The 22,697-nt window shown below is 45.4% G+C and overlaps 1 protein-coding gene across 2 annotated transcripts; it reads right to left on the bottom strand.

Moving 5' to 3' along the window:
- Positions 1 to 1,054: 1,054 nt before the first annotated feature.
- COMMD7 (COMM domain containing 7) lies at positions 1,055 to 21,845 on the bottom strand. Of its 2 annotated transcripts, none has more exons than XM_042931273.1 (9): positions 21,669 to 21,845; positions 14,921 to 14,974; positions 14,725 to 14,827; positions 4,966 to 5,022; positions 4,843 to 4,880; positions 4,111 to 4,201; positions 3,751 to 3,800; positions 3,324 to 3,372; positions 1,055 to 1,307 (listed from the first exon to the last, which is right to left on the bottom strand). In XM_042931273.1, the coding sequence occupies exons 1-9, from the start codon at positions 21,750 to 21,752 to the stop codon at positions 1,267 to 1,269; spliced, it is 567 nt and encodes a 188-aa protein (XP_042787207.1). In that variant the 5' UTR covers positions 21,753 to 21,845; the 3' UTR covers positions 1,055 to 1,266. The 2 variants fall into 2 exon arrangements, with proteins under 2 accessions (XP_042787207.1, XP_042787206.1); XM_042931272.1 differs by lacking the exon at positions 1,055 to 1,307 and adding an exon at positions 1,321 to 2,800 and having other exon boundaries at positions 21,669 to 21,844.
- Between the last annotated feature and the right edge of the window lie 852 nt (positions 21,846 to 22,697).

Genomic DNA, 22,697 nt, shown 5'->3' with positions numbered 1-22,697 from the left:
TATATGTCAGTTTGGCACCGTAATGGTTAATTTTATGTATTAACTTGGCTGGCCTGCTAGGGCCAAATATTTGGTCAAACATTATTCTGAATGTTTCTGTGAAACTGTTTTTTTTATTTTTTTATGAGATTAACATTTAAATTGGTGGACTTTTATATGAGAGTAAAGCAGATTCTCCTCCATAGTGTGGGTGGGCCTCATCCAATCAGTTGAAGGCCTTAATAGAACAAAGACTGATTCCCCAGGGGTGCCTGGGTTGCTCAGTAGGTACAGCGTGACTTTGGCTCAGGTCATGATCTTATGGTTTGTGGGTTTGAGCCCTGCATCGGGCTCTGTGTTTACAGCTCAGAGCCTGGACCCTGCTTCAAATTCTGTCTCCCTCTCTCTCTGCCCCTCATCTGCTCATGCTCTCTCTCAAAAATAAATAAACATTAAAAAAAGAAATAAAAAAAAAAGACGGATATCCCTGCCTCCCCCAGCAAGAAGAAATTCTTCCAGCCTATCCCGCAGATTTTATTTTTTACTTTATATATTTTTAAAGTTTATTTATTTTTCTAGTAATCTCTACACCTAATGTGGGGCTCGAACTCACAACCCCAAGGTCAAGGGTCTCATGCTCTTCCAACTGAGCCACCCAGATACCCCTATCCTGCAGGCTTTACCAAATCTCCACAATCATGTGAGCCAATCCTTGAAAGTCAATCAATCTGTCTGTCTACGGTTCTGTGAATATGCTACAGCCACAGGAAAGAATGCACTTTATATACTGACATGGAAAGTTCTCCAAGATATATTAAGGATAGTACATACAGTGTATAATCATCTGTATATAAAACAAAAAGAGTAAACATTTAAATTCTCATTGGTTATATGTTGGGGAAAAACCCTCTGGAAGGACACTTAAGAAACTAACAGCATGGGGCGCCTGGGTGGCTCAGCTGGTTAAATTGATGTCTGACATCGGCTTAGATCACGATCTCATGGCTCTGCGCTGACAGCTCAGAGCCTGCTTCAGATTCTGTGTCTCCCTCTCTCTCTGCCCCTCCCCAACTCGTTCGTGTTCTCTCTTTCTCTCTCAAAAATAAAATAAAACATTAAAAAAATTAAAAACAAAAAAGAAACTAACAGCAGGGATTATCTGTTGGAGGAGAGTAGTAGGGAAACTGAGTAAATGGGATAAGGCAGAAGAACTTTTTGTTTTATTCCTTTTCATACTCTTTGATAAATGCACATATTCTTTGACCCAGCAATTCCACATCCATTTGTTTACCTTATAAATACGCTTCCACACATGCAAAATGACATACCTATAAAAATATTCAGATGCAGCATCATTAATATGAGAAAAAGAATGGAACCAACCTAAACACCTACCAGCAGGAAACCGGTTAAATAAATCATCCATGTGAAGAAACATGGTGCACTTGTTACAGAGGACTGCTCTCTCTGTTCTGATGTGGAACGATTTCCAGGGTAAGTAGAAAAAAAAGCAAGACGCAGGATGCTGTGTGTACTTCCCACTTGTGTGGGAAGAAAATCAGACCCTATGCCTGTGTATTTGCAAACGCAAGAAAAGAGTCCAGAAGGGCACAGAATAAACTGTAACAGTGGTTACCTCTGGGGAAAGGCAACAGGGAACTAGGGAATGGGCGTGAGGCACAAACTACTTCACAATGTACCTTCTGAACCACGGGCACGTATGATCTACTCACAACGCAGAGTACTAACCATTACACAATCACGGCTATGTATCATCTATGCTCAATTTAAAAAAATTCCCAAGAAGGGATGAGGCAGGAGGGGAGAAATCACATACGAGGTGGGAGCCCAGAGTCAGGGGAACACAAAGCATTCATACACTACGATCTTTGTAATGTTTTTAACCTGAATCTCCCCTGAACTGCTCTTACAGATTCCAACTTTGGACAACAGTTTCACAGAAGACGCAGGGCCTTCCCTAAAACTGGGAAAATAAACGTTGCAGATTAGAGCAACAGTGTTCTGCGAGGCAGATGACTCTTTCATCCATGCACAGAGACAACTGGATTCACACCTTTTCTTCAGAACCTTTTTTATTCAACATCTAACCAACAGAGAAGGTCAGCCTGAACCAAAACAAGCTAAAATAGCCTCATTACAACACAACAGGGCACAACCCGAAACGAGGACAGAGGTTGGCCTCGGTTCTTTTCTGAGCAGACGAAGCAAGTATTTATACACAGGTGCCCCGTTCAAAACTGATTAGCCATGCACCACCACCACCGCCACCACCACCGAGGCAGGGTGCGCACAGATTGCTGGGCCTCCCCACGTGTGTCAGCCATCGAGTCCGCCTCTTCCTCAGCCATAAATAAGCCCTTGCTTTTTGGAGGGGAGGGTGATCAGCGGGCATCTTGAGTGATGGCACCATCTGTTTACTCTGAAACTTTGATGGGGAAGTGACAACTTATTTCCTCCCCTGAATCTGAGAAGCAATAGCCTGTCTGAATACCTAAAAAGTGTCCTGGGAGATATAGGTGCTGGAGGTTCCCTTCACAAAGGATTCACAGAGTAATCGTGTAGGGCTCTTTAAGTACTTAATCCTGTTGTTTTCCAGAAACCTTTGCACCTGGGCTCCCGAGAAGCAAGCAGGGCTGTTATCAGCACCCCACAGGCCTGTGGGTGAGGCGCCTCTCAGAGCAGCCACCCATGGAAGGGGAGGGGGCAGGGAAGGGGGCCAGACATCAGCTGAAACACTCCATGCTGGCTCTGACCCGCTCCATCTCGTGCAGGAAGCTGTAGAACTGGGGCAAGGTTAATTCTGGGGAGAGAAAATTCAGCTTCAGGTACATGTTTCCAACTCCACAGAATCATCTGAGAAAACGAATTTCCACCCAAAGAGTTTTTTCTGTTTCTTTTTTGACTTAGTACATCTAAGCAGCTCTTGATGGGTAATTGACCATAATAAAGAACTGAGAGCCTTGAACAGAGAAGGGTTCTCTCAGCTCCATACAGAATTTAAAAGCGGCCTAACTCCACAGCACAAAGAGATGAAAGGGCATTAGTCAGGACGCTCAACGCGACTTCTGACGCAAGGGCTGCTTGCTCTTCAGTCTTGCCGTCCCTTCTCCCTGCGCTTTCCCTTTTTCAAAGAGGCCCTTCAACTGTGGGGTCTCCAACCTGCCGACGGCTTATTATTTACGAGAGGAGAGGCAGCGGAATGGCTACTCCACAGCTCGGTTATGACTTTGTGCTAGAAGAAATGATTTGTGGTGCTTCACGAGCCCACAGACTGAAGAGAACGCGGGAAAAGTGAAAAGGCTCAAATGGGAATTTGGACTCACCTATGTACAAGTTTTCAGTTTGATTTCCTTTCTTAACCACCAACTTTAACTGATTAAAAAAAGAAGAAATAAAAAGCTGAAATTAAAATGATGACAACTGGGCAAAGAAATTCTTGAAATCCTTCCACTTAAATATCAAAGCATCCAGCTTCGGACTTGAGAGTCAGACGGGAGCGGTCTGGGCGTCTATCACTGAAACTTCTAACAATTTGCATGATTACAGAACAATCGAGCTTTTAAGAACAATGTCAGGATCCTATTAATCCGAGAGTAGGCGTGTCAGTGGCCACATTTTTGGCTGACAATACTGCTCGGAGATACACAGGACCTCCACATCCAAATTGGGTATTAAAAAAAATCCAATGTCGATTTTATAATTATCAACCAAGTCAAAAATCTACCCATTTTCACAGATCAGGAAACTTACTTGTAAAAAAATACTTCCCACTTTTTCCAGTTCACTGCTCCCGGATGTCACTGTGACACAAGAGAGAAAAGTAATAAGTGATGGGTTGACAACGGACTCTGAACACCCCAATCTTGCAGGCTGTCCAGCAGAAGCCGTGTGGGGACGAGTATGAGGACAGCAAAATTTGCTCTTCAGGAAGTCAACTTACTGAGAGCCATGGATAGAAACAGCTGCCCAATGGCAATACAGAGCAGCCGCTGCTGGCCCCAATCGTCTTTGAGGACTGAGGACCTGTCCTCCCCCTGGAAGCTATCTGAAAGCCTCTGCACCCCCGCCCTACATCCCCCAAATGACCCAGGACTGGCTCTAACTAGTTACCTCCAAATTTCCACTCCATATCTATAAGCTGGTTAATCATCAGAGTCTGTCCTATGGCCCATCGAGCAAGGGTGGGGGCATTCTGCTTCCACTGAAACAAAAGCAAAAAGCCAAAGTCATAACAATGGGGAAAATCCCCCTTCTTCATTCTGCCCCCAGCACGGCAATGTATTTATTTATACAGACAAGGCGAAGAATGCAGAACTAAGGGCCTGGCCTATAGGCACAGATCTGGGGGATGTGGGAAGCAAAGAGGGGCAGAAGGTGATATAAATGTTTTTCTTCTTTTAATGTTTTATTTACTTTTGAGAGGCAGAGGGGGACAGAGGATCCAAAGCAGGCTCCATGCTGACAGGAGAGAGCCGACACAGGGCTCGAACTCACGAACCACGAGATCATGACCTGAGCTAAAGTCGGAAACTCAACCAACTAAGCCACCCAGGTGCCCCTAAATGTTTTCTTTCATTCCAAGATTTGTTCCAAATTGGAACAAAAACTGTATGACAATTAAAGTCAGACAAATCAGAGGCAAAAAATTAGAGATGCACCAAATAGTGCCGTTTAAATGTTGTATGTATGTTATTTGCATGAAATCAAATGAAAACCAGTAAGCTGGGGAAATGACACATAATGATGAGTGGTTTCTCCTTAGTCGGCATTTCTCATTTGTTTCTATTCATGAAATAAAAGCAAACAATCTTAATTAACCTTGATTAAGAGGAATTATGATACCTTTTCAGAAAAGTAAGTGGCTTTCTCCTCACTAAGACCTATAAGAGAAGAGAAGGAGATTTTAACATCATAAAGAGCCACTGGGCCTGTCACCCTGAGCAACCTCCCTCGGTGATGACCTACCCAGAGTTATGAAATCAGCCCGGACCTGATCAGCTGTGAGACTCTTCTTCAAGGCACCTGGGAAACAGGGGAGAAAGCAGTTAAAAAGGACAAATCAGTAATCAATTGGCAGTAGGCATCAACGGACAAAAGGGATACACAAAGACGTGGCCGGTTCCAGGAAGATCTCAACCCAGCTGCGGAGAAGATGCAGAAAGGAAACGACTGGAGAACGTGACAGCACGTTCTATTTATTGTACAACAGGAGTGTTCACCCCTCCAGAAAGTACGAAGGAAACTAGAGACAACAGAAAGGACTTTATGGACTTGGGGCTGGGGGTCCCTGATCAGAGGCAAGAGTAAGGCCTCAGATTCCTGGAGCAACATCGGGGAGCTCGACGTCAGGCTGGGCGTAAGGGCAACAGCCTAGAACTGCGCTGGGCAATACGTAACCATAAAGATGTGTGGCTATTTAAAGTTTCTTTCTTTCTTTCTCCCAGCACCCTCTTAGGTTTTAATTAATTAAAACTAAACAAAATTTAAAATTCTGTTCCTCAGTTGCACTAGCTGTTCTGAATCCTCGACAGCCACATGGGTCCAGTGGCCACGGTACTGGACAGCACAGATCAGAGACCATCTCCGTCTACCTAGATAGTTGCACTGGCCAGCGCTGCCATAGAGAACCTGCTTTCAGGACGTAAACCAAGATGGACTAAACAGTTGGCCTCTATGATTCACAAGTTACTTCCAGAGGGGCCGGGCAAAGCTCCTCACAAGCCCTGCGATCACTCCCCTGTGGGGGCTGCTTTGTTCTGCTTGCGAGCTCCAATTCCTGAAAACAAAGTGTCGCCAGCAACCTGGGCTTCTCAGTGTTTAACCTCAGACTACAGCCTAGAGTCACAATTTGGAAACCACTTTAAAATTTTCCACTTCTTAGTCTTCCAGAAGATGACTAATTAAAGAATAAGAAGATATCCACCACCATCCAGGGAGGGCCCTGAAGTAATACCCTAAACCCAACCCCCACTCCCATCTCACTCCAGAAAAACAATCCTAAAGCCTGTCCGCAGCAAAATAAACCATGTAAACAAAGGGAGGAAATCTTTTATCGTCAAAATCAGACTGAGCAAGGAAGCCATAGGGAAATAAAAAAGGCAAGACACCAGGAAACCCTGGCCATAAAGGCCCTAGAAAAAGGCCACTTCCTAGCCAATTCAATTAATTCATAACTACCACATGTACAGCCCCTTAGTGTATACCTAGCTCAAATCCAATATTTTGCTTGATGATCCCAAAGTACTCTGAAGTGGGGGATTGCTATCGAAGCCTTTAATTTACCAGGAAAACTAAAGATCAGAAAGATTAAGCTTTGGGGGAGAAAATCTGGCAAAGGCACATAGTCAACAACTGCACTGCCAAGAAGTCACCCAACAGATACACTCCTGAAAGTACACTGAAATACACGTGTGGCAGCGGCTGGCCACCTCTAGAACCCCTAAGCTCTTCTCTCCCTTGCTTACTCAGCTTTTTCTACAACATGCCAGGCAGGTTCCTACCTCCTGGCATTTGCCTCTGCAGTTCCCTCTGCTGGGGACACTCCTCCTCAAATCTGCACACAGTCATTACGGCCTCTCCCTGAACATCCCCCCTCCATTTCAGGCGGAGCCGCTCTTCACTGGCACCCTCCTACTGCTACGCTTTTCTGCATTGCATTTATAACCACCCAGTTTCATGTTACATATTTACTGTCAATTTTTCCACTAGAATGCCTGTTTGATGAGACTAAAGACTTGGTCCGTTGTGCCCACTGTTGTGGCCCACGTCGTACTTTAAAAATGTATTTGCGGGGCACCTGGGTGGCTGCTCAGTGGGTTAAGCATCTGACTCATGGTTTCCGCTCGGGTCATGATTTTCCAGTTCATGAGATGGGGCCCGCATCGGGCTCTGCGCTGACAGCTCAGAGCCTGCTTGCGATTCTCTCCCTCTCTCTCTGCTCCTTCCCTGCACGTGCTCTCTCTCTCTCTCTCTCAAAATAAACAAACATTCAAAAAAATTTAAATAAAAAAAAGAAATCTTAAAAAATATATACATGTGTGCGTATACACACACACACACACACACACATATATATTTGCATCATGCTAGGCCTCAAGCCCTTAATTAATCTTCCTTTCTTTTTATTAAGATATAATTGACCTATAATGTTGTGTAAGTTAAAGGTGTACAATCTGTTGATTTGATACATTCATACATGGCAATATGACTGCCACTGTAGCATTAGCTAATACCTCTATCACATCACATAATTATCACTTCCCTTCTGTGGTTAGAAACTCTAAGATCTAGCCTCTGAGCTATTTTGAAGTTTATAATAACAGAATTGTTGACTATAGCTCTTAACTTCTTTTTCAGCTTTCTCCTTTGGTGATACCTTTGTCCTAAGCACAAGACAGGCCTGAAGCCTTGACTCTATGTCAGACAGAAAGAAAACTGTAAATCCAGAGCTGGAGTCCCCAGAACATCCCACCTGGGGAAATCTGAGAATGTCCATCTTTAAACACATCTAACCAGGGGCGCCTGGGTGGCTCAGTCGGTTAAGCGTCCGACTTCGCCTCAAGGTCATGATCTCACAGTTCATGAGTTCAAGCCCCACGTCGGGCTCTGTGTCCAGAGCTTGGAGGCTGCTTCGGATTCTGTGTCTCCCTCTCTCTCTTCCCTTCCCCCATTCACACTCTTTCTCGCTTTCAAAAATAAACATTAAAAAACCCACACATATAACCATCTGAGATGGTTTATAAAATCCTTGAGCACCAATTGTCACTGGAACAGTTGCCTTGGTAAACCCTTATTGCCATCAAACAGTATGGGGGACAACACAGAAGTGTATGTCCAGGGGGACGGTTTCAGTTTTGCCAGGAAACAGTTGGGAAATTAGCGAATTGTTCTACTAGCCAAAAATCTACATAGGCTTATTCTGTGTAATAAAGGAAACTCAAGGAAAAGAACTAAGCCTTGGTTAAAACTCCAGGAGAAGGAAGCAGATGGGAGATGACGGTAAGCCACATTCAGTGAGCCATCACTGACCCTGAAGGCTGACCAGCTGAATCCACTTCCCTGAAGCTCACGGAAGGACAGAAGTCATAGTCACTGTGCATGCATTTACTGAGCACCTACTAGTGCCAGCACGATGCTAGATGCTGGCAAACATCAATGTCTGCGGTCGTGAGGCTTACATTCTATCAGGAAGAGAAAGACCACAACAATAATGTAACAAGTAAGAAAGCCATATAGAATATGACTAAAAAGTGCCATAGAAAGAAGTAATAGAGGGAAGTGAGGTTGGGAGTCCTGGGGAACTTAGTTCTGCAGCTGTTTAATACCATTCATGACTATTGTTCATTGTTGATTACTCTATTTTTGCCCAGCCAGAAAGAACTCCTTTGGGACAAATGAAGGGGAGTTATCAACTTTTCCTAAAAAAAACCAGTTACTGAGTGTCCACAAGGGCCACATATCTTGCTACGTATTAAAATAAGACCAGGCTTTGGGGTGCCTGGGTGGCCCAGTCAGTTGCGCATCTGACTTTGGCTCAGGTCACCATCTCACAGTTCGTGGGTTCGAGCCCTGCATTGGGCTCTGTGCTGACAGCTCAGAGCCTGGAGGCTGCTTTAGATTCTGTATCTCCCTCTCTCTCTGTCCCTCCCCCATCCACACTGTGTGTCTCTCTCAAAGATAAGTAAACATTAAAAAATTTTACTTAATAGGGGCACCTGGGTGGCTCAGTCGGTTAAATGTCTGACTTCAGCCCAGGTCATGATCTCGTGGTCTGTGAGTTCGAGCCCCGCATCAGGCTCTGTGTCGACAGCTCAGAGCCTGGAGCCTGCTTCAAGTTCTGTGTCTCCCTCTCTCTCTGCTCCTTCCCCATTCATGCTCTTGTCTCTCAAAAATTTTAAAATAAAAGTAAAAAACAGGGGCACCTGGGTGGCTCCGTCGGTTGAGCGTCCGACTTCAGCTCAGGTCACGATCTCGCGATCTCGCAGTCCGTGAGTTCGAGCCCCGCGTCGGGCTCTGGGCTGATGGCTCAGAGCCTGGAGCCTGCTTCCGATTCTGTGTTTCCCTCTCTCTCTGCCCCTCCCCCGTTCATGCTCTGTCTCTCTCTGTCTCAAAAATAAATAAATGTCAAAAAAAAATTAAAAATAAATAAATAAATAAAAGTAAAAAACAAAAAAAGTAAAAAAAAATTTTTTTTAATAAAAAAATAAAACCAGCCTTCAGTAGTAGCCCTACAGCCAAGTAATCTGTAATCTGGGAGCTCCCTGTGTCTGGGAGACAACTCGTAATGATAACAACAATCATAATATTAGCAACAGTGCAGCCACCGCTTACTGAAGGATTTTACAGTTATTATCTTTATTCATATAATGATATATGAGCTACTATTAGGAGCTCTGTTTTCTGAAGAAAACAGATTTTCAGAGAGGTTCAGTAACTTGGCTCAAGATCTCAAAGCTGTTAAGTAGCCATGGTGACAAGTAAGCATACGAGGGGACATCCAGCAACCAAATGCAATGTGGGGCCTTCCCTGGATCCTGACGAAAGCAACCAACTACAGACAAATAAAATGTGTGAGACAATGGGGACACTAGAACACTGACTGCATATTTTAATTTTAGATAATGGCACTGTGGTTTGATAAGGGGAAAAAAAATTTATTTTTTAGAGATGGTAATTAGGTATTCAGAAATGAAATGATATGACCTGAGAGTTGCTTTAAAAGAATCCAGTTTGGAGAGCAGTGAGAAGTGGACGGGTTGTACATGAAACAGTCTGGCTATGGGCTGGTAACTATTGAAGTCAGGTGTTTTTTTAAAAATTTTTTTGGGGCGCCTGGGTGGCTCAGTCGGTTAAGCGGCCGACTTCAGCTCAGGTCATGATCTCGCGGTCCGTGAGTTCGAGCCCCGCGTCAGGCTCTGTGCTGACCGCTCAGAGCCTGGAGCCTGTTTCAGATTCTGTGTCTCCCTCTCTCTCTGACCCTCCCCCGTTCATGCTCGCTCTCTCTCTGTCTCAAAAATAAATAAACGTTGGGGCGCCTGGGTGGCGCAGTCGGTTAAGCCTCCGACTTCAGCCAGGTCACGATCTCGCGGTCCGTGAGTTCGAGCCCCGCGTCAGGCTCTGGGCTGATGGCTCGGAGCCTGGAGCCTGTTTCGGATTCTGTGTCTCCCTCTCTCTCTGCCCCTCCCCTGTTCATGCTCTGTCTCTCTCTGTCCCAAAAATAAATAAAAAACGTTGAAAAAAAAAAAAATTTAAAAAAAAAAAAAATAAACGTTAAAAAAAAAATGTTTTAAAATAAAAAATAAAAAAAAATAAAAATTTTTATAATGTTCATTTATTTTTGAGAGGGAGAGAGAGACAGAGCCTGAGCGGGCAAGGGGCAGAGAGAGGGAGACACAGAATCCAAAGCAGGCTCCAGGCTCTGAGCTGTCAGCACGGAGCCCGACGCTCCATGGGCTCCAACTCACAAACTGCAAAGTCATGACCTGCGCTGAAGTCAGACACCTAACCGACTGAGCCAACCAGGTGTCCCTGAAGTCAGGTGTTTTTTTAAGAATTACACACTAGTTAGTAAAAGAAAAACATTAAAACACACACACACAAACCACTGGGCTTTACACCAACCAAGGGAGGTAGTAGCCCCAGCTTTTCTACTGTAAGATCCTAAGCAAGTCACTTCTCTCTAGGGCTCTGTCTCTATCTACAAGACAAAGATTACACCAGATCAGCCTTTACAAAAAGGTTTTACTTGACCCTCCCCCTACAAGGAGGAGGAGGAGGAGGAGGAGGAGGAGGAGGAGGAGGAGGAGGAAGAGGAGGAGGAGGAGGAAGAGGAGGAGGAGGAGGAAGAGGAAGAGGAGGAGGAGGAGGAGGAGGAGGAGGAGGAAGAAGAGGAGAGGAGGAGGAGAAGGAGAAGGAGGGTTTCATGGTTAACTGTTTCTCAGATACCGGATAAGCAGGTTTCTTTATTGCAGGACTTTTCAGAGCCCAAGATATGTTAATGTGTGTGTCTCTTCAAGGTTCCAAGGCTGGGGGAGTGGGAGGGGACAGTATTTCCTGCTTCTAGCTGACCACATAAGCCTTTTCTGGATGAAAACACCAAGTTGGGGACAACTGATCTGGAGGGTTGAGGCTCCTCCAGCTCTAACAAGGAGGTCTTACTGCAAGGCAGGCCCGGGATGAGGAAGGAGGTGAGGACCTCGAGGCCCTTGTATTTCAGATGAGATTGGGAAAGGCCTTGAACGCCACTCTGAGGGCTACAGATGTCATCATGTGAAGCAAACAGTTCAGAGGTGCAGCGTGACCCCCGCTGTGCTGCAGACCGTACTCCAGGCCAGGCTGGAACCTGGGATGGAAGAGCCCCGTTGGAGACGCCACTGCCACAAGAAGGCACGAAGGACTAAGAACTTATTCCGGGCTGAGGAAAAGGACAAGTGACTTATAAGTCACACTCTCTCAGCTGCTCAGTCCTCATAGTCTGAGGAGTCATAGGACCGAAACCAACTACAATACATAAAGCGAAGCTTAGCAAGCACCGAATTAAGTGCTTTGCATATATTAACTCATTCGTTCCTAATGCCACCACCATAAACTGCTCTTATCGTTCCATTTTTCAGATGTGAAACTGAGGCTGATTTGCCCAAGGCTGAATAGCTACATAGGTGATGTGATCGACCCTCAAATCCACGTGAGACTGCAAAGCCCATCTCTTGATTGGTATGCTGAGTTCCTTGGGGTTCTCTGCACCTATAGAAAATGATCTGCTGTAAACAATGACAACCAATCTTGCCTGAAAAACGTACGCCCGACATCCCCTGGGAGGTGACAGGATCCCCCAAGTTCAGTTCAACTCACGCAGCATATACTGAGCATCGCTTCATGTCATCACTTTACTTGTAACCTTGGCTCAGGAAAGAAGTACGAGATCTTCCTCTGACTTCAAAGAACAAGCTCTCTGTCGAAGCCACAAAACAGACACATGTAAAACAGCATGAACAATAGAAAACTGTAAGTGATTGTGGCCCAAAATGGTAACTGTAGATAAATACCATCTCTCGGGAGCTGAGAGGAAGGGAGGTCACTGCAGACTGAAGTGGTTTAGGAAGGCTTTCTGGTGGGAGTTCCCGGGCTGGGGAGGGGTGAAGGCAGTCTGACAGGGCTGAGGGGCATGGGGAGCAGAGCTAAGGAAGACAGCAAAGGAGGGAGGCAGGGACGCCAGAAGACAGAGGTCTGCTAAAAAATCAGTGTCCACAACAGCTGTTGGGTGGACAGGTCCCCACCTGCAGACAAACCCACTCCCACAGATGTAGGCTAGAGAAGGAGAAAGAAGATCTGCATGCCGGGCAGCTATCCTAACGCTCACACTCGGGCGGGCACAATGTCCTAAGGATGTTCACCACGGCACTGTTTCTAAGAGTGAAGGGCTAGAACTAAAATGTCCGGCCGCAGGAGACAGATGGCTAAAAGATACATCCAGTCCACGGCACATACAGCCCTGAGAAGAATGAGGTTCACATGGACAGGTCCCCATGACGTAACAGGTATGACAAAATACAAGCTGCACGAGCACTTTTATGGTTTACCACCATTTACGGCAAACAGAACATGAATGCACACGCGTGTGAAAATATAAAAGGATACACAGCAAAATTAAATTGCGATGGTGTCTGCAGACAAGAGCAGCATGAGGGTCAAAGGGGATCTTTCCCTTCTGACTCTCCAACAGCTCCGCACTGTTGTAGGTGTGCAATGAAAAATGTATGCCCGCGTTACAAAAGACCGCACATTCTCCTACAGCCTTCGGTTCACGTGCCTTTAACCCGCCACGAGAGCAAAAAATGCGAGAACCACACACACAGAGGATGAGAAAATGTCACAGTTGGAAACATTGGGAGGTTCTGATTCGAGCCCCCAGAACATCAGGAACCTATGACAGGCAAAGGAAAGGACCTGCACAGAGACATGGGAGGGCGCCCAACTTTCAGCGCAGCAGCACCGGGCTGAGAGCCTGGGGAACATCAGCCCGTTACTAATTTGTAAAACGTGCAAACCGGGGATGCTGTTTCACCCACTTTCAGCCGGGTCAGCATCGACTCATTCTTTGAGACTGGGCTCAAATGTCGCCCCTCTCTTTACATAAAATGAACTTTTAATTAAGTTGCCAAATTCTAGCAACTTTTTAGGCAAAACATAGCCAACAATAAACAAGACAACCTGCTGACCCTCCACCCAGATAATATAGTCACAGTTAACATTCTTTTTTGTTTTTGTTACAAAAGTAGGACTGTGGTAGTTTTATAAGCTATTATTTTTATTAAACAGTTTTATAAACTGTTATTTTTATTAAACTATTATACTGCGAAAGATTTTCCATATCATTACATTTCCTTGATAGCGTCTTTTTAAATTATTACAGAATTTCAAAAATTAGAGCAACCTTTTACTGAGGTACTATGTTAAGCATATGTTTTATATTATCTCAGTCTTCAAAACAAGCCCCCTCCACACACCAAGAAAAAACTCAGACTGGGGGGAAAACGTGAGAGAGGGGCTGCTGCTTGGGGTTGGGAGACATAGGGTACTTGGACAAAGTCACACTACTCATCGAGTGACAGGCCCACGTCTACCTAACTCAGAACATGAATTTTTGACCCCCATGATGTTCCCCTGTAGAAACAGCACATTATACTAATCTCCAACTATTGGGCTATTGGTTTCTAATTGTTCTAGACCATCAAAACAGTGCTGTAATGGATATCTCTACAGCTAAACCTTTGTGATCGCCTCCCTCCTGGCTAGAAACTTTTCCTGATTGCTCTAGGCAAACTCTACCTCTGAAACCATCTGTCATGGAAGACCTTTTCTATTTTGAATCCATTGTGGACTAATATTTTTGAAAAAAAAAAAAAAAAAAACAACGAAAATTAATTTCCAGAAATCTGAAACGAAAAACCACATACAAAATATAAGCCCCAAACGGTTAAAATGGTAAATTTTACATTATGCATATTTTACCACATTAAAAAAAAAAAATACAAGCCCGTGGGGTGCCTGTCTGACTGGCTTAATCAGTAGAACATGTGACTTTTGATCTCCGGGTTGTGAGTTCAAGTCCCACCTTGGATGTTTAATGTTTATTTATTTTTGAGAGAGAGAGAGAGAGAGAGAAAGAGACAGAGCATGAGCAGGGAAGGGAGAGAGTGAGGAAGACACAGACTCTGAAGCAGGCTCCAGGCTCTAGCTGTCAGCACAGAGCCCGACGTGGGACTTGAACTCACAAACCCTGAGATCATGACCTGAGCTCAAGTTGGACACTCAACCAACTGAGCCACCCAGGCGCCCCCCCCCCCCCAAAAAATAAAATCTTTAAAAATATATAGAGATAAGCCCCATTTTAAAAATCAGTAAATTCAAAATATTTTGCCAGATTGCTTTAATTTCGCAAAAGGAAGCTCACTGCCTACTCTCGATTTCTATACACTGCGCAGGGGACCAGACAGCAGTTTGGGGATGGAAGCTGGGATACAGACTGCACTTTTAGCTGTACCTCTAGTTCACTCTACTGCGGTGATCTGTGTACCTGGCTTCCCTCCTAGACTGAGTCCCGCCCACGTCTGGTTCTCCATTGAATGCACTGGCTCAGCGCCCAAAGCACGCTTGCCAACTCCGTGGTCTGAAACACTGTTCAAAGAACGTCTCTGGCCTCAGCTGCTAAGAGAGGCTACTCACCATTTGGAACCAGAAGGAGGCTTTTCACAATGCTTCTGAGAGGGCCAAGGCTGATCTGATTGGTGGTGGCAAACTCAGAGAGCTGAGCCAGAAACCTTTCCACCTGCAGAGAGGGAACAAGCCAGGCCTTCACTTTCTAAGCATCTCAGGGCTGTAGACCCACACTCAGCACTCTCCTTATCACAAGGTACTTTACCTCTTTTGGCTCAGTTAGGAAGTGGAAAAGCACTTCTGTCAAGGCTGAGAACTGCTGTGAAGAGAATAACACAGAACATCAGCAAAATTCTACTCCTGGGTCAGTGTTCCCACATCTCATCCACGTATAGACCCTTTGGAGAGAACACACAGGTGCTGACACCTGTCTGATCATCTTATAGTTCAAATATTCACAATACCCACTACCCAGTGTCAATATATCAGTATCACCATATTGTCTGAAAAACTTGTATATCTTAGTGGAACACCTGGGAGATATGTATTGAGAGACTGTGAGTGTATGCACACACATGCACATGCACATCTCAAGGGTCCAAATACACACACACACACACACACACACAGCCTGAAAGGAAAATCATTGGAAGATTAATAGCAGTTGTTTTGTTTATATTTCCACATACTTATTATTCAAACATAAGCCAATCCAAATATATAATTTCTTATTCTGCCCCACACAAATGTTAACATACTTCATAAACTTTTTCTCTATCTGTTTTTTTTTTTTTTTTTGAGAGAACGCAAGTGGGGGAGGGGCAGAGAGAGGGGGACAGATCTGAAGTGGGCTCTTCACGGACAACAGTGAACCTTACGCGGGGCTTGAACTCACAAACCATGAGATCATGACCTGAGTCCAAGTCAGGTGCTCAACTGACTGAGCCACCCAGGTGTCCCTCTACCTTGTTTTTTAAAGCAGTTATTTCTGTGGAGTGAGATTTTGGGTGATTTTTATTTTCTTCTGTTTTCTCTATCCATATTTTCTGGATTTCTTCCCCCACAATAAACATTATGTATATAACAAAACAGTAAAATTTACACTTCCTTATACACTGTCTTAGAACACACTCTTATTCTTTTTTTTTTTTTTTTTAAAGATTTTATTTTAGGGGAGCCTGGATGGCTCAGTTAAGTGTCTGACTCTCGACTTTGTCTCAGGTCATGATGTCACTGTTCATGAGTTCAAGCCCTGCATTGAGCTCTGTGCTGAGTGTGGACCCTGCTTGGGATTCTCTCTCTCCTCTCTCTCTGCCCCTCTCCCACTTGCACTCCCTCTCTGTCTCTCGAAATAAATAAATAAACTTAAAAAAAAATTTAAATAAATACAAATGGGATGTAAGTGAACCCACACACTGCATCTTGCCTTTTTACATTCAATTATATCTTAGAGACTGATCTTGTCAGTAGATATAATTCTACCCAGTTTTCCCCCCCAAGAGTTTATTTTTAAGTAATCTCTACACCCAACAGGGGGCTTGAACTCACAACCCGGAGATCAAAAGACATACGCTCCACGGACTGAGCCAGTCAGGTGCCCCTCTACCCAGTTCTTTTAACAAGTGCATGGTATTCAACTGCATAGACAGTATAATTTAGCTCCCTAGGGATGAACATTAGTGTGTGTGTGTGTATGCGTGTGTGCGCACATGTGCTTTGTTGATGTTACTGCAATGCTGCAATGAATATCCTCCCACATATTTTTTTGACATACGTGTCTACAAAACACTTTTTAAAAATTTCTTAGGTCAAATAATATGTGCATTTTAAATTCTGTGTAAAGTGGTGCCAAGTTGCCTTGCAAAGAAGTTGCATGGATTTACATTTCCACCAGCCAATGGCACATAAGTATCTACCTTCTCAAAACTTCATAGATATTCCCTGGAAACATTTTAACCAATGCTGACCCAGGGGTTGTCTTTCTGTGGTATTTATGATAATAGCTTTGCCTAACTGCTGATTCTATATAGTAAAAACAAGAAAAGTCAGGGACAAGCTTCAGACAGTGTCCTCAAACTGTGAGTTTTCCTTTATTTAATTTTTTTTTTTTTTCAGCTCTGAATCTGTGGACCCTCAGATCTTTGGCTGACCCTTTGCCACCCTGAGCCTTTTAAGAAAGAGAGCAGCTGTGAAGCCCTCCAGCAGCTTTTCTATTTCCAGGCCTCAGCCTAGCATTCAGGCTCAACCTCCCTGTGAGGCCTCATTCCCCCATGTCTCCTCTCAAGGGGAGCCTCAACTTAATCTGGTCTGCAGGACATGCTGACCCCCATCCCTATCTCCACTTTTCCAAACCCTCCTTTATCCTTCAATGCTCTGCCAAGACACAATGACCCTCCCAACGAGAAAGTGACCTACCCAGATTCTTAACTTCTAAGGCTCCCTCTTGGAACCTTGCCTGAGGGCACTTAGAATGTTAAATCTTGATAAGTAAAGACTTGTCTTAGCAGAGAAGGTTCCTTGTATACGTTTGTATGGTCACAGAGCCTTAGTTAATGAAAGTGCATAGTTAAGTATTTGTTGAATAAATCTCCCTAAACACTTTCCTCATTCTTTGCCTTTTTGTATCTGCATAGCTGTCTCCCTCTGGAATGCTCACCTGCCCATCACCATCCGAGAAATCAAAAGCTTAACTGTTCTCACTAGCGAATACATGGAACGATGCTCCAGATCATTCCAGATGAGAAATGCAAATGAGCAAAATAAGGAAATGCCACTGCTTTACTTATCAAATCTTCAAAAATAAAGGTCTGATGACACCAGTGCTGATGCAAGTAAGTGCCAGGAAACAGATGTGCTCCCACTGCTGATGAGAGGACAAACTGGGGCAACCTTCCCAGACAGCAATTTGATAGTCATATCTAATTTTTATTTTTTAATTTATTTTTAAAAAACGTTTATTTTTGAGAGACAGTGCGAGTGGGGAGAAAGGCAGAGAGAGAGGGAGACAGAGGATCTGAAGTGGGCTCCACATTGATGGCAGTGAGCCCCATGTGGGGCTCGAACCATGAGCTCATTACCTGAGCTGAAGTGGGACGCTTAACCAACTGAGCCACCCGGGCGCCCTGATAGTCATATCTAATGTTTAAATGCTCATATCTCTTGACCTAGTAATTGATTGCAGGAAGAACACCCTTCAGATATGTTCCCAAAGGTAAACCCAGCCACATTTACACAAAGCAGTTCATCGGCAGCGCTGTTCAGAAAAACAAAAGACTGACAGCAACTGAAGTGTCTGTCTATTAACAGAGGGCTAGTTAAACAAATTATGGTAGATGCATTTCAAAGAATATCATGCAAAAGAGAAAGAGGCTAGTCTAACCTCTTGTGTAAAAAAGAAAATGTTGTAAAGGCTACCCATATATATACAGGCAGAGGCAGACTTTTTTTTTTCTCCAAAGATACACAAGAAACTATTAAAATGTCAATTTCTGCAGAGAAGAGAAACAGGCATTTTAACTTTATACCTTGAATACTGTTTAAATTTTCTAACTGCATGTGTTGCTTTCATTTATAGCTAGATGAGAGGATTACAGACCATTTCTTTTTTCCTAATGTTCATTTATTTAATTTGAGAGAGTGCACACATGCCCACGTGAGGGGGACAGTGGGGAGGTGGGAGTACGGGGGATGGGGGGAGGGAGGGAGAGAGAGAATCCCAAGCAGGCTCCCCACGCAAGAGTCCATGACATCCCAAGACTGCAAGTTTACGACCTGAGCTGATATCAAGAGTCGGACACTCAACCAACTGAGCCACCTAGGCGCCTTATTCTTCTTTATATTTTTCTGATTTTCCTCTCAAATAACCATTCCAAAAATTATTTTATTTTTAAAATATTTTTTAATGTTTATTTATTTTTGAGAGAGAGAGAGAGAGTGAGCAGGGGAGGGACAGAGAGAGAGGGAGACACAGAATCCCAAGCAGGTTCCAGGCTCTGAGCTGTCAGCACAGCTTGAGGAGCTCAAACTCAAAGACCGTGAGATCACGACCTGAGTAAAAGTTGGACTCTTCACCGACGGAGCCACCCAGGTGCCCCCAAAATTATGATTTTTAAAATCATATTCTCAAGGCTCCACATTACCTAGGACTGGCCCAAGGCATTACAGGATGTATCTAGGTGAACTCAGCACTGTACTTTGTCTCCATTTTCTGACCTGCCCTAGCAAATCAAAATTTCCCCAGCATAAGAGGCTGTGTCCATCAACCCTTTGCACACCTCACTGTGTTTAGTGGCTATTTGGGCACAGTAGGGCATTCAGATAAATACCCACAGAGTGAGCAACAAATGGTGATGCCCACATTAATACAATGATTCTTTTTCTCCTTGATATCTAGGCCTCAGACTTCAAAATAAATTCGGCTAATAGAGTGGGTACTCGGGGAAATCTGATCACCCAACAAAAGGCAGGGAAAGGACTCTGCTAAGTTGCTCATCAGGAAGAAGCTTTCTGTGTTAAAAACCAAGGTGAAGGGGCACCTGGCTGGCTCAGCCAGAAGAGCACGCACTTCTTGATCTCTCGGGGTTGTGAGTCTGAGCCCCACACTGGGTGTAGACATTACTAAAATTAATAAATAAACTTAAGAGAAAAGGGTGAAAGGTCCAGAGTGTAGTTTAAGGTTAGAATGAGTAAAAAGCAAGCTCTGGTTTTAAAGGACGTGGTTTATATTTTTCCATGAATACCAAATTGGAGGAGGTAACTTTAGGCGTCATAGCATCCTGTAGCTTCAAAAAAGTTTTTTAGCAGCAGAATCTTTTTTATTCTCCACATGGAAGTCTTCCAGAAAATCCTGCCACACATACAAGTAAAAGCTAAGCAACCTGGGTAGGGAGGTCATCTGGAAAGCTCTGTTCTGTATATTTAATTCCCCGGAATCTAAAATCAAGCATCAGGTCCCGAATTCCGGGCTCTACCACCCCCGGTGCCTGACCTTAAACAGGTCAATTTCTGGGGTATCTGGGTGGCTCAGTCAGTTAAGCGTCAGACTCCAGCTCGGGTCATGATCTCACGTTTCAGGCGTTCGAGCCCTGCGTCGGGTTCTGTGCTGACAGCTTGGAGCCTGGAGCCTGCTTCAGATTCTGTGTCTCCCTTTCTCTATCCCTCCCCTGCTTCTCTCTCAAAAGTAAATAAATAAACATTTAAAAAAAAAAAACAAAAACCAGGTCAATTTCTTTCCCTGAACCGTTTTTCTTATCTGTAAAATGGGAATTATAACAGCACCTACCTTTTAGAGTTGCTACACATAAAGCAATGAAAACAGTGCCTGCCACATGGTACATGCTCCATAAATGACAGCTATTTTTGTTCAACCACTCTGTGATCCAGTTTCCTTAATCTGTAAAATGGGGATGATAATAAAACCTACTGCCTAGGGTGTCTGTAAAGACTCAATGACGTAATATACATAAAAGCACTTAGAAGTGCTGTATGATAAACAGTGGCTACTAGCCACATGTAGCTATTAAACACTTGAAAAAGGCTAGTCTAGGGACATCTGGGTGGCTCAGTTGGTTGAGCATCTTGATTTCAGCTCAGGTCATGATCCCAGGGTGGCAGGATTCAGTCTTTTGTTGGGCTCACGCTGAGCATGGAGCCTGCTTGAGATTCATTCTTTCTCTCTCTCCCCCTCTCCCCAGCTTGGGCTCTCTCTCTAAAATAAAGAAAAAAACTCAAAACCCTATTAAAAAGAAAAAGGCTAGTCTAATTTGAGATATGCTGTAAATGTGAACGCACACCAGAATCAGAAAAATTAGTACTAAAAAGTAAAATATCCCCCATTGATATTTTTTATGTGGATTAGATGTTGAAATGATAGTATTTTAATATACTGGATTAAAGAAAACATTAAATCAGCTTTCTGTTTATTTCTTTACTTATTTATTAAAGATTTTATTGTTAAGTAATCTCTACTCCCAATGTGGGACTTGAACACACAATCCTGAGATCAAGAGTCACAGCCAGGCACCTTCTTTTTAATTTTTACATGTGACTGCTAGAAAATGTAAAATTAGACCTGTGGCTCGCAATTTATTTCTGTTGGACAAAGGGGCTTCAGAATATGTCTGGCATTGCAATTACTTTAGGAGAAAACAGTAGGTTGTAGGGGATGCTGAGATGAAGGACAGGGAACCCCATCTCCTGGGAAGTTAAGACTTGGTAGGGGGAAACAGATGCACCTTTACAATGGTGGTGAGAAGTGTCATTTTAACCTATTTATTTTCGCTGCCTTGGTGCTTTGAAAAGGGCATCCGGCCAGCACAAGGACAGGAAGTCGGCTGGCTGGCATTTGCTGCCCGAACAGGCAAAAATCAGCCTCCCCACTTCCACTATCAAGGTGGGGGGCGGGGGAGGGGTCCTCCACTGGGTAGACTATATGGCTTCTTTCTTTGAGGACTGCCAGGTATTCCTCTTAATTGGGAGGTAGGACAGTCCCACCCTGGCCTGGCCATTACCCAAACCCACATGCGACCCCGGATTACCTGCCCCTACTCCAGGCTCCCCCACCCCCAGCCCCGGGCTCCCAGAGGATGCAAAGACCCTCAGTCTCCGCAGTTGGCCTCCCTACTGAACGTCTCAAATTCCACAACTCCCCAAACTCCCTAGGCCTCCCGACACCCCAGTCTGTTCCCTCGGTTCCCCACAATGCTTTCAGCCTCATCGAGGCTCCCCTCAATTCCTCTTCCGAGATCCCTCCCCGTTCTCACGCCTCCCGGAAGTCCCGCGTCTGAGTCCCCACGCCCCCGGGACCCCTCAGCTGGCCCTAAGGCCTCCTTAGAGCCCTCGGCCCCCCGAACTGTCCTCAGACCCCAATTTCCCTCTCAGCCCGCCGTTGAATGTCCCTAAGGCCATACCGCGCCCCGGACTCTCCCCGCCCCCAGGCGGCCCTCGGCCCACACCCCTCCCCTCCCTCGGCCCTCGGGACCGTCGCGGGCCCGCGCCCCGGCCGCCCGGCCCACCTGCGCGCCCAGCTGGTTCAGCTGCTGCATGTCGCCGCCCACGGCCTCGGGCACCGGGTCCTGCGTGCAGTGCAGGCGGCCCATGGCGTCGGCCCGGCCTCGCAGCGCCCGCCGCCTCCCAGCTTCCTCCCTCGCCGCCGTCCGCCTCGCCGAGCTTCCGCAGCCGCACTTTCGCCACGGGCCCTCCGGCCGCCGCCGCGCTCCTCCCCCGGCCGGCCTCGGGGCGGGGCACTCGCGGAGCCGCGGACACGCGCGGGCCCCGGGGCGGGGCAGGGCGCCCTGGCTGAGCAGCAGGAGCGTGCGGCCGCTGCGACCCCTGGAGAGCCCGGAGGAGCCCAGCCGCGAAACGCGGGATTCCATGCCGGATCTCCCGCTAGGTGACCCCAGAACACCTCAATACCCTTGGCCTCCCTGAGCCTCAGTTTCCCTATCTGTAACGTGATCCCAGCGACGGCTGCTTAACTGAGCTAATCCTCCTAAAACGTTCAGAACATAGCCTGGCACAAAGGAGGCCCTCAATCAATGGTTAGTGGCTATCATTATGATAGTTATTATGCATTCAGCAGATATTAATTGCACGCTGACCGTGCCAGGCCCCGCGGATAGAGAAGTGAACAGTGCAGGCCCAGTATCCCTAGGAGAGCTTACATCAGAGCAGAGCAGTAAGGGCTCAAAGTTGGGCTTGCATCAGCATCTTCTGGAGGTCTTGTTGTAAAGCAGATTGCTGGGCCCCACCCCCAAAGCATCTCATCTGGAAGGGTCTAGTGTGGAGCCTGAGAACTTGGATTTCCAGCAAGTACTTCGGGACCACGCTTTGAGAACCTCTGGAGTGGAGGACACTGCCCCAAAGAAGTGCTAAGACTGTGATAATACCAGAATGGGTGGTGGTGGTCAGGTCCATGAAGTGAGATTATTATGACAGTGATAATTACTGCAGCCCCTGAAACACTTTAACCCCCAGTCTGTCTCTTCCCAAGGACCTCCCACAGCCCCAAGTAACTTTTACCCTGATCTCCATTGGACAGAGAA

The sequence above is a fragment of the Panthera leo genome, chromosome A3, assembly GCF_018350215.1.
Source record: "Panthera leo isolate Ple1 chromosome A3, P.leo_Ple1_pat1.1, whole genome shotgun sequence".
Taxonomy (NCBI): domain Eukaryota; kingdom Metazoa; phylum Chordata; class Mammalia; order Carnivora; family Felidae; genus Panthera; species Panthera leo.
This window is presented reverse-complemented; position numbering and strand designations above follow the sequence as displayed.

Excerpts from the sequence above, each read along its gene's own strand:
- COMMD7 (XM_042931272.1), bottom strand. The coding sequence starts at position 21,752 with ATGGGCCGCCTGCACTGCACGCAGGACCCGGTGCCCGAGGCCGTGGGC. Across the intron at positions 14,975-21,668 it reads TGAACCAGCTGGGCGCGCAG|CAGTTCTCAGCCTTGACAGA; the intron begins GTGGGCCGGGCG and ends TTCTCTTCACAG. Across the intron at positions 3,373-3,750 it reads TGGGAAGTATTTTTTTACAA|TTAAAGTTGGTGGTTAAGAA; the intron begins GTAAGTTTCCTG and ends TTTTTTAATCAG.